Genomic DNA, 11,920 nt, shown 5'->3' on the forward strand with positions numbered 1-11,920 from the left:
GGATTAGGCCAGGCTGTTTCTTACAACTATTAAAAGCAGCAGTTTTTCTCTTGCCTTAAGTAGATTTCATCAAGAAAAGAATCTCGTAAAATCCCTTCAAAAAGGAAAAAAAAAACCTTGGATGAGTCAATTAATTCAGTGGTAGGAACTGGACTGAAGAATTAAAAAAGAAAGAAACTCTGCCAGGTTTTATCTTGTGGTAAAAAGGCAATAATTCCAGAAGCAGGTCTCTGAGCCGAGCACATGACACAATCATTTGGTATGTCCTGCAGGGTATTAGAGCCTTTATTTTACTTTAAAAGGTGTGAAAAGCAAAACATGGAAAAAGCAACGGGGTGAAATTAAAATGCATTTCTTTAGGAAACTGGCAGAGGGCAGCAAGAAAGCAGGAAAGAGCAAGCTTTGGGCATGCAGTCGGAATCCATTTTGAAAACATGATCTGCAAATAAAGCCACCATTTTACGGCACTCCCTGCATTGCTCCCTCTTGAGCAATTCCAGAGAAAATAAAGCCATTGCTAAAAGCACCCTGAGGTAGAAGAAGTTTGGAAAATGCTGGGGCTTAAAAACAAAAGGGTTGCCAAAACAGAGCGAAGGTTTAACCTTTCTTTTCAGGGATTCAGACACTTGAATGAACACAACAACAAAAACAAAGCAAAGCAAAAACGAAAACAAAACAGCCATCCTTTAAGCTTTCTTGAGAAAGGGGGAAGAGTCTTAAATTATAACTAAATTGAACTGAATAAAGTTTTACCTGTCCTGCCTCTAGATATTTTATGTGGTGTCAGAAAAGATTTGGAAGGGACCTGGGAGGTCATCTAGTCCAACCCCCTGCTCAAGCAGGAGACCCTATAGCATTTCAGACAAGTGGCTATCTAAATCTATCCTTAAAAACCCAAAGTGGTGAAGCACTTACAACTTCCAAAGGCAAAAATGACTTTAGCATTTGCTTTTGCTGTTGTTTCTGATTAGGGAAGGGGGGAAATGGCCCAGGTTTTGTGGCCTTTTAGTCTGAGGTAAAAACTCCCAAGGTTTTTTCCCTTATGTTAACACAGTACAATTCTAGCATTATCCAAGCTGGTTCTTCAGATCTTGTAGCCCTGAAGTGGGGACAAGCTTGTAGGCAGGGTGGATAAAAATTGATGATTTAAAAATAATAATAATAATATTTTTTTAAAAAATTGTTTAAATTTAAATCGGATTTCTTTAAATTTTTCTTAAATGTATTTTAATAAAATGCTTTTGGAGTCAAAATCTATCTAGTTTTCTATTTAAGATACATTCATAATTTAGCTTATTCAGCATGAAATGGAGCTTAGCTATGTAGCATGAGGCTGTATATTCTGCCATATTGGGACTGTTCAATGAGTCAACGGCGGGTCAGAGGAGGAGCCGCTGTGGGACAGAGATGACAGTTGCTTTTCAAAAATTACGATTTAAATTGAGTTGATTTAAATCAAGACTTTTTACTAGTGATTTTAAATTGTGATTTAAATCGATTTGCTTTAAATCTAATCCACCCTGTTTATAGGCCTCGCTTCTACTAATCTTTAAATCCCTAGTAAGACCACAGCTAGAGTACTGCATCCAGTTTTGGTCACCACACTGTAAAAAAGATGTGGAAACTCTAGAGAGAGCAGAGAAGAGCAACCAGGATGATTAAGGGACTAGAGCCTAAAACATAACGATGAACGGTTACAGGAACTGGGCCTGGCTAATCTAGTGAAGAGAAGGACCAGAGGAGACATGATAGCAGTCTTCCAATATTTGAGGGGCTGCCCCAGAGAGGAGGGCAGTCAAGCTATTTTCCAAGGCACCCAAAGGCCAGTCAAGGAACAATGGATGGAAACTGACCAAGGAGGGATTCAACCTGGAAATAAGGAGAAACTTTCTGACAGTGAGAGCAATCAACCCATGGAGCAAAAGTTGCCTTCAGAAATTGTGGGAGCTTCATCACCAGAAGCTTTCAAGAAGAGACTGGACTGCCATCTGTCAGAAACGGTGTAGGGTCTCCTGCTTGAGCAGGGGGGAGGGGGGGGTTGGACTAGATGACCTACAAGGTCCCTTCCAACTCTGTTAATCTGTTAGTAATCAAGACACTGCACATTCTTCAGTTTTAAAAGATTTTCTGCGCTAATTCAAGGCAGAACAGAACAAAGCAGCAGAACCAGGAGTGGGTTCCTGCCAGTTCTAACCTCTTCTATAGAAGAGATTCCACAAATCTACAGTGCTGTTTAGAACCGGTTCCAGCTCCCTCTCCCTGCCTGTCCGCACATCATCAAGATGAAGAGCGAGAGGAGGAATTCTGGGAGTTGTAGTCCACAAGTCTTACTTAAAGCTGTCACGTTTGAACACCCCTGTGTTTTTTTTTTCCTAAAGGGTTAGGGATGCAAGGGTCTTGTAACTTGACAGTTTTAAGACTTGCACACTTCAATGCCAGAGTTCCTGAGCCAACATGACTGGAGGAGGAATTCTGGGAGTTGAAGTCCACAAGTTTTAAAGCTGTCAAGTTTGAACACCCCTGGGGTTTTTTTCTAAAGGGTTAGGGGTGCAAAGGTCTTGTAACTTGACAGCTTTAAGACTTGCGTGCTTCAAATGCCAGAGTTTCTGAGCCAACATTTTGGTTGCTAAGCAAGAGCTTTGTTAAGTGAGTTTCACCACACTTTACATTTTTTACATGACTGCCAAACCACTCCCACTTGGTCACATGGCTGGCAAGCCACTCCTACCTGGTCACATGGCCAGCAAGCCACTCCCACAAAGCAGACCACAGTTACAGAAAAGGTTCTAAAAAATTTTGAAACCCACCACTGAACAGAACTAATTGGTAAAGGAAAATTAGTTAGGAGCTAAAGGTTGGGCTAGCTGAACCCACTTAAAACATTTTCTAATGAAGGCAGATTTGAGTCCTTAGAGAATTCTATCCCTTGGCACCATCAAGCTTCAAGAAAGACGAGCTGCTCATGTTTTCTTTCAGATCATATATGGCCAGGGTATCAAACTCAAGATCCGCGGGCAGGATGTGGCCTGTAGGCTGCTAAGATTTGGCCCATGGGGCTGGCCTGGAAATATCAAAGAACTGGCCCATGGTGCCTCTGCCAGCCAAAACAGGCCACATGGGGGCTGTGCGGGACCCTGCACGACCTGTTTTTGGGCTCCTGCAGCACTCTGCCAGCTGAAAATGAGCCGGGAAGAGAGGGGCTCATTTTGGCTGGCAGAGTGTTGCAGGAGGCACCACCTTCTTCACCTTCTTTTTAGCAGCATCTGCCAACCAAAACTAGGTACCCTCCAAGATCTGAATGGCTGTTGTTCAGAAGAGCCAAAAACATCTGGCTCTTCATCCAGGTCTTTGATGAGAGAGAGAGAGCCCCCTTGTACCACTGAGTTTTGTCATCTTTTATCTTAATCTTTTACCCGTGATGGATTTAATTGTAATTTTTTTTTTATTGTTGTGATAAATTTTGTAAATTATTACTAATACTGAGACCTTCTCTAGGGCTGTGTCAGAGGTAGTAACAAAGATTGATTGACTGTTGGATAGTTTTTAAGAGACATTCTGGAGAAATTGTCAGTTCATTTATGCTTTGCTTTTATACAAAAGAGTCAAACCCCCATAGCAGCTGCGGACTCTACATGTCTTTAATCTGTACATTATGGAATTGAGACTATTTGTGCCAGAAAATAAATCTCCTTTTGTCTGGAATAGCTGTTTTGAATGCAAAGGGAGGGGGGAATGCATCTTGAGCTTGTGTCAATGGCAATGCCCACCCCGACCACACTCCACCACCACCTGCCTCTGAGGTCAAATACAACCTGATGTGGCCTTCAACGAAATTGAGTTTGACACCCCTGATATATGGAATTATACCTAAGGATAAGAGACAGGAAGAATTCACACAATACGCTGGCATATTTGAGACTATTCATTGAAGTTATTTTATTCAATTTGGATGCCATCCAGTTCTTCATATTGTGCAAGTAAACATTGTTTAGCTTAGGGTTCAAAGTGTTTGACAATTTGAACAATTAGACTTATTCAATGAATTGTAGTTTAACTATGGATTAGTGGGCTGTATGAAACAACCAGAGACACAAAAGCTAGCTGTCTATTTAACTCCGGTACAAACGATAAACAAGAAGAATGTGGCTCATCTACACATCCATTTTTGTCACTAAGGGTCTTCTTTAAATTTCTCCTTGAAAAGAAATCTATGTTGCTATGTGAGAAATGTGTGAGCTTTGCCCCCGTTTATGACTTTTCTTGCCACATTTATTAAGTGAATCGCTGCAATAGTTCAATTGTTAAATTAGTTACACGGTTGTTAAGTGAATCTGACTTCCCCATTGACTTTGCTTGTCAGAAGATCACAAAAGGAGAATCACGTGATCCCAGCAACCATCTTAAACATGAGTCGGTTGCCAAGCATTCGAATTTGCATGACCATGGGGATGCTGCAATAGTCAGAAATGTGAAAAATGGGCATAAGTCATTTTTTCAGTGCTTTTGTAACTTTGAATGGCCACTAAATGAATTGTTGTAAGTTGAGGACTACCTGTACTTAAAAAAGAAGCTGATTAATTTATCCCAGGTTTGCCAGGCACAAGGCCAAACCACGCTTCACAGACGCGTGAGGAAGCAAAATAGCTTGCTTGCTTCCTTCTTCTTCCTGCAGAATCTGAGGAAACTTGGCACTAAACCAACTACATAACAAATTGTATCTACCAACTCCAAAACGGTCTTGGGAAGTCCCCTAAAACACGCGGATGTGGGGTTCCCCTTTTGACTGCTGCTCACAGGAGATATCTATGCCTAGACACCAACCTGACCTCTGGGTATGTTTCTAGACCCACATCTGTGGCTTTGTAGCAACAAGGCCTCAGGCTGTGGCACATGGATGCAGCACAAACTCAAAAAGTTTTGGTAAGCCGCATCTGTGGGAAAAAGCCATTTAAAGTATAAATCTTTATTACGGTCAAAGACCAGCAATACAAAGCCATTTAAAAGAGCTTTCCTCACTTCCTTAGAGCTCAGTATCAAAATGATTATCTTATTCTTCTAAGCATTGACATCTCTGGAAGTTCCCCACAAAGGCGGGAGGGGGTGTTAACTAGGAGCTTATTCCGTAAAAGCCTCCATCAAATTTAGCTCGACCCACCCACAGAGCAGCTGGTTTCTTGTAACACACCATATCCATCATTGTCATAGGGACGCCCTGTTTGGCTTCATCTGGGATGGCAATCCAACCAATTGTGGGAAGTTGTGGAAGACCAACCAGTTATGGTTTAATGACTTCATTCCATGACTTAGCACAATGTGTGAACTGGATCCCTTAGCTTTGGGAAGAGGGTGTAGATATCGCGCTCATTAATCAAAAGTAAAACTATCTTCTAGAAGACCATTATACATATTATATTTCAAACTGTATAATCAGTGGAAGCTATGCAAATACACCAAAGCTTCTACTTCCAATCCTGCACCATCATTTAAGTATCAAACCCAACTTCATGCATTGCACCCTGGTTTCAAAAAAATATTAAGCAGCCTGCATTTGAGGTGTGATGAGGATGAATGACACCAGGAATATCCCATCCCATGACTAAGATCTCCCAGAAACCCCATAGACTGGGACCTCAATTCAACTTCTCAAAACATAGGAGGGATATTAGGGGATTATTTCAATTTCAGAAGAACTAAGTTATTTTGAATCTATTTTATATTTGGTTTTTTTTCAACCATATTTTTTCTCCCTGTGGTTATTCATGAGGGATGCTAATTTCCGGAAGACTTTTCTTCAAACAGCACTAAAACAAATAACTAAAGCACAAAGAAATACACAAAGTAACATTTAAAAGGTTGAAAAGGAACAGTGTCACTTGAAACCAAATCAAGATGGTATTAAAATGCACCAGGATTTTCGTTTCCTTTGAATTCTTTTTGTAAGAGTTTCAGCATAGCCATAAATCCTACCGTTTCCATCAATCACAGCCCGTACAATGCGTTTCAGGCGAGATGAAAATTGTTGGTTTTTAAATTAATGAAAATATTAATTAAAAGAGCAAGTGACAAACGTATCTCTTGAGATCAAAACAATGAGCTTCCAAGATAAAATGCAGAATTTGTCAGCTGTCTTGTGTGCAAAATGTTCTACTTTTTGATGTCATATCTCTATAAATTGTTTCATTTCAACTCTTCATCCAAAATAGCTGAAAGGCACTAACCACCTTATGCAATATAGATGCTTTTCGTAGTTTTGAAAATCGATTTCCAAAAAAATAAATGTACCCCTTTTAGAAAAATCAATTTTTAATTAAAGAAACGTTTCAAAGAGATGCAAAGCAAATGAAACTGAGATGAAGGGAAAAGATCTTGCACTTTAGAGATTTCCCCATCTTCTAAGGGTTTTCTGTGCAAGATGGACTACAGATTCTATCAACTTCAACCAAAGTGACAAGATTGTGGAACAACACCAGGCTTGAAAATTTAAGAGAGCTTACAAATGAACTTCAAGTGATATAAGCTAGCTAGAGCAGACTATTTTTTTCCTCTTTAGGAAATTAAATCCATGGGTTGACCTGCTCTTATGATTAGCAAAGATAGGTCTCTTCCAGAAGAAGCAAGCAGAATCCATAAATCACATTTGAGCCTAGTGAAGAAAACAATAGGGAAATCATAAGAGCAAATAAGATAAAAGTAGTTTTTCAGCATTCTAAACCTTATTCCCCTTAGCTAAATGAAATATCTTTTCTGCAGACTCTCTTGCTAAGATGTACACAGGAAGAGATCTGTTCTCTTGAAAGCATCAGCTTTTTGCAGAAACGCCACATTTCTGTAGGAGCACCGAGATTTAATTTGGCAGAATACTTTGGAATTAGCAAGAAGACAATACTAAATACTGTACTACAATCCCTGTGTGTCGAGCAACAAAACCCAGGCTGTTGGAAAGTAGATCATGATTGGAGCCAATTAAATTAATTAAAATAGCAAGTGCCAAGCATATCTGTAAGATAAAAACAATGAGTTTCCAAAATAAAATGCAGAATTTGTCAGCTGCCTTGTCTGCAAAGTGTTCTTCTTTTTAATGTTAATCTCTCTATAAATTGTGTTTCATTTGAACTCTCATAAAACCATCCAGGGGCTCCAGATGATAGGGAATGGAATCTCTTCTCCCTCTTTCAGCCTTCAGAAATCCAGGATTAAAGATTTACTCATTGAATATTGCCTTCTTCCTCCCTTTTCCCCTAATCATACATACCAAAAGGTGAGACATTTTCCTCCCTCCTTTTTATGGTTAAATCTCCTAAATGGGCAAGAGGGGGGAGGGGAATGAACCTTGTTGACTTGTGAAGCAGCGAGATGTCACCCACACTAAAAGTGTTGGAACAAGATATCACAGGATGAAATCATGCATAGAAATATATGGGCTGAACTGCAGCTAAGGCTTTTGAGGACTAAACCAGTTTAGACTTCTTCAAGTCTCCCTGCTTGAGTGTGTCTGTGTGTGTGTGTGTGTGTGTGTGCGTGTGTGTGTGTCCCCTTGTGCGTGTGAACGTTTCTATTATTCCTTCAGGAAATGATCCGTGCCTCAAGAGAAAAGGGCATTTCCGAAACCCGGGTCTTCAAAATATTCTAATCCATTTCTTCATTGCATAAATACTATTCATAAACACGTTGGCATGCTTTCTCCAGATTTTGCACGAGTGTACTGGCATTTTCTGTACTGTTCTTTCACAATCCTTCTGTAATTTAGCGCGGTTTAATGATTTGGCAGCTGACAAGGACAGGGGCTAGCTTTCAAGATGCCCCCCCCCCATCCACTCCCAAACAGAAGAAGGCACAAATAAATTTGCAGAGATTGCTAATCCTTCAGTTGCTTTCTTTCCCTCTTCCAAGCCCAGGGCTGGCAGCGGCTTGTTCTCTCAATCTCTCTCTCTCTCTCTCTCTGGCTGCCTGAGCAAGCCAAAAAGCATCACTAGCCAAGAGGAGGGAGGCTGGAAGGGATGTGCAGGGGAGGTGCAAGGGAGGCAACGTCATCCTGAAGGCAGGACTGCAGCATCTCCGGACCCGCCTCTTAGCATGTGAGACGGCAGCCAACCACAGCCCACGTCCAACCCAAGATGGCCTTTGAACTCTCCACCAACTTCCTGCTGGGTTTTTTTTTCCCACCCCCCTTTAAAAAAAAAAGAGTACACAGTGCAATGCAGTATGTGTCTGTCAGCCGCTGCGGCACAAAGGAACAGCCATTTTGTGACAATCCAGCCCTGCAGTGAAAATGCCTAAATGCTTTCTTCTTTTCGTTCCCCTCCATTCTCATTCTCCACTGCCCGAGAGAAACAGCTGGCATCAGGTAGAACGTCAGCAATCCTCAAGTCCCCAAACCTCACCCTCTCCTCCCTCTGTCTGCCTTGGGCTTTGCCTCCCACTTTAAATAATCCTCCTTTGTGCAGAGCGTTGCTTCATAAAATGGCTGCCACTGGCTGAGGATTTAGTGGGAGCCAAAGCTGCGTGAAGGTGAAGGTGGCAGAGGAAAGTGCTTGCAGGAGACTACCCCCATGACTTCAACTGGGAGATGAACATGCATTTAGCAGTTAGGGTTCGACCCTGCATTGTCTCAAGGCATTGGAGAAGCAGAAAAAAACAGAAGACCTTATCCTTCATATAACCCAAAGGGAAGAGTCCTTATCATGGTATGCTTGGTCCAGTCCAAGGCATCTGACCCAACACTGGTTATTATGGTATAAGCCAGGCCAGTCATGCTAACTACAACCCTATACCGAATTCAGACTTAGAGCTGAAAACAAATATTTTGGGGAGAGAATGAGAATGTAGTCTGGGGTGAATGCTTGGATACAATTTCTAGCACAAACTTTTACAGAAATATGGAGAGGCCAGTACTTTCAATATCTGAGGTTTATTATTTATTTCTAGCAGAAGCTCCTTATTTACTTTGCAATGACAATAAATATGGGCATTCTTGTCCTTACTTTTCAGAGCAGGTGAAAAATCTTCATTTTAAAAGGAACTTTGATTAACGCACCAAGACGCAGCACGCTTACAAGCTCAGCCCATGGTGGTGCGCCCCTTGCACAGGCTGGATAAATAATTTGAAATTTTAATTCAGGCTTGCCTTTCTGCTCTTCCAATGTTACCATGTTTCGATTGTGCATTTTACACTGTGAATCCCTTCAGAAAGAGCACTGCTAGAAAGTGATGTAGAAATGCAATCCATTAATGGTACGAATGTGTTTTTTGTGGTTCTAATGAAACATCCTAAAAACAGTTCCTTTTGAGTGGAGGCTGTGCATCCATTTTTTTTAGGACTTGGTACATTCCATCTTGAATATGAATTCTGTTTTAGAAGAAAAGTAATGGCACTTAAAAAAAAAACATTCTTGGTGAACTATCTCAGATGTTTCCCTTGCAACACCTAAAATACCTTTCTGCCATATTTAAACTTTAGTGAAAAGGCTGGTCATGCTCAGTTAGTTAAAACAATCTTCCAGGATTAGAAAAAGTTAATTTTGACCATTTGTAACATACCAGGTTGTAGATAAGAGGTGTCAAGCGCACGATGACACATTGCCATCACGTGATGTATCACAACTTTTTTCCTTTTCGCTAAACTGGGCGTGGACGTGGCCAGCACGTGACACATCTGGCCCGTGGGCCACAAGTTTTGACACCCCTGTTGTAGATGAACATGGATGCAAAGCTCACCTCAGCAAGCTGTGAAATCGGGGAGGTTAATGGAACGTTTACTTCAATAAAGCACACCTGATCTAAATACTCCCAGGAAAAATGGATTCTTTGGATGTTTGTATTTATAAGGAAGTGGAAGGCACTTAGAATGGTATTTTTTGACAGTGAGTGGTAAAGAAAAGTTCTAAAATTTACATTTGTTACACCCATCTTTTAAGTGTATCTGGCCCCCACCCAACTTCACACCCATCTCAAACAAATGAGGTCACAAATGGATTGGGTGCTGCTCTGCCCAGTCTTACAGACAGGAAGTTTCAAATGCAATGTACACAGAACTTCCAGGCTGTCTTGCTAAAGCAATTTCTGCACAAACATACCTTTAACTTTCCCCCACAAAAAAGTTCATTTTACACAGTATGTAGAGTAGTTGCAGTTCAGAAAACAAGTTTACAACAGAAACTTTCAAACAAGGGTGAGTTATGCTTTCACAGTTCATGTGAACTGTGTGCTGCTGATATGAGTGTCTTATTTTAATTCAGTTGGGTGTTAACATTTTGCTTGATGTAGTACTCATTTATTACCAAGAAAGCAAAACTTCAAGTGTGGATGTTATGCAAATAATATACCCAAGAGAATAGAGGGGGGGGGAGGTAAAAGGGCTGGTTAAATTAAACTCTTTTCATTCAACTCAGTCCTGTTGCAATAGATAGCTGTTCTCATCAGTGTTGAATTTCTTCCTTCAATTTGTGTAAAAAAAAAAAGAATGAATTACGCTGTTTTAATGTGAATATTGGCATGCTAATTTCAAAAACAACTTTTTAACAACGTCAGCAATTTGACTTTTACCACTGTCTTTTGGAGTTGAGCTTCAAAGATTTGAAAAATGTGCAATAAAAAAAAACCAAATTCTTTTTGTCTTTTTCTGAGAATCAAAGTAGCTTCTCCAGCATCCAAAAATCATGGTTCAATCCATATAGATTTTAAAATTTAAGTGCTCTCTTCCATTGTACTTGTTACATCAAAGGCTTTCCTGGCAAAAGGCATTATTTCAAATGGTAATATATATAATGGATTGAGAAAAAGAGCTCATAAAGTATCATGTGCATTTTATAATTATAAAAACATTCAAAACCTGAAAAGGAATACCAATAACAAGCCAAGAAAAGATCAATAAACACATTGCAAAAATATTAGAATCCTCCTAAGGTAACTATTAGTTTCTATCAAAGTATGGTCAATATAATATAGAAACAAAAACAATAACAATAAATGTCCTTCTATTTCCCTTATAAATATCAGCATACATATATTCAGCATCAAAATATGCATTTAAAATAGACATGCACAGAACCTAAGATTCCAAGAAATTGTGACTTAAGATAACATCTTTTTGTAAAATAGAAGCAAACCCTATCAATGAGATAGCTTGGAAACACAGTATCAAAATATCCTAAAATGCTAAAATAGTATCAAAGTTCCTTATGCCCAACTGAATATACAAGCAAGGAGGATCAAGCCAACACACATATTCTTTTTTTTTATTTTAAAATAAACATTTTTTCATTCATAAAACTTTCTCTAGTTTCTGTTTTACAAATACCATCAGGCTTCTGTCAGGCCTTCAACTTGAAGTTTAAACTCCACAAATTCTTCAAAGAAAAAAATCCCTTGTATATAAAAATGGTGCAATGCAGCAGTGGGAACAAGGTCATTTTTCACAGCACAAAAACCCACAAAAAGCAAAATTTAGCAGCTGAAACTGCATAATATACAGGGTTCCATCTGTGTAAAGGTGCTTTACTTTTTAAGTAGAGCTTGGGGCCTTTCAGTCACACCACAAGTTTCAGAAATTGTTATCAAAAAAAAAAAAAAAGACCAGGGTGTGGCATATCAGCAGTCTCAAGGTCATTTTATAAGAAAAGAATCAAAAGCCCTGAAATATATTTATTTCTATTATCAATGATGGTAAGTCAAAGCTGTCAAAAGGTTAACAGTTGCTCGGAATAATTTTTAAAAAAATAAAAGTTGAGAGATCATACCTCGATGCATGGCTGTGGACTGAACCCTCCTCTCCTTGGCTTTTGTCCGTATTCCTCAACATCTTTCAATTCTTAAAATATTAAGGGAAAGGTAGAAGGATGGCTGGATTTGGGCTGAAGTCCTGTGCCCAGGTATTTACTGTCAAAAGTTGAAAGAAAGGTAAGCTCCCACTTGGCTTTGAGGT

The 11,920-nt window shown here is 39.7% G+C and overlaps 1 protein-coding gene across 8 annotated transcripts in view; it reads right to left on the bottom strand.

Annotated features, from left to right (window-relative positions):
- Positions 1 to 11,920, bottom strand: part of LOC106543510 (ATP-dependent chromatin remodeler CHD2) — a 71,458-nt gene that overhangs the window by 58,614 nt on the left and 924 nt on the right. For all 8 annotated transcript variants that reach the window (XR_015695431.1, XR_015695430.1, XR_015695428.1 and 5 more), the window contains exon 2: positions 11,736 to 11,874. Coding sequence is in view for 4 of the 8 variants with exons in the window: in XM_087704337.1 (XP_087560463.1) it covers positions 11,736 to 11,797 (62 nt within the window). In the remaining 4 variants the exon portion in view is untranslated. The remainder of the gene's footprint in view (positions 1 to 11,735; positions 11,875 to 11,920) is intronic.

The sequence above is a fragment of the Thamnophis sirtalis genome, unplaced genomic scaffold (assembly GCF_051295495.1).
Source record: "Thamnophis sirtalis isolate CommonGarterSnake01/CBP01778 unplaced genomic scaffold, rThaSir2_p1.2 scaffold_2, whole genome shotgun sequence".
NCBI lineage: Eukaryota > Metazoa > Chordata > Lepidosauria > Squamata > Natricidae > Thamnophis > Thamnophis sirtalis.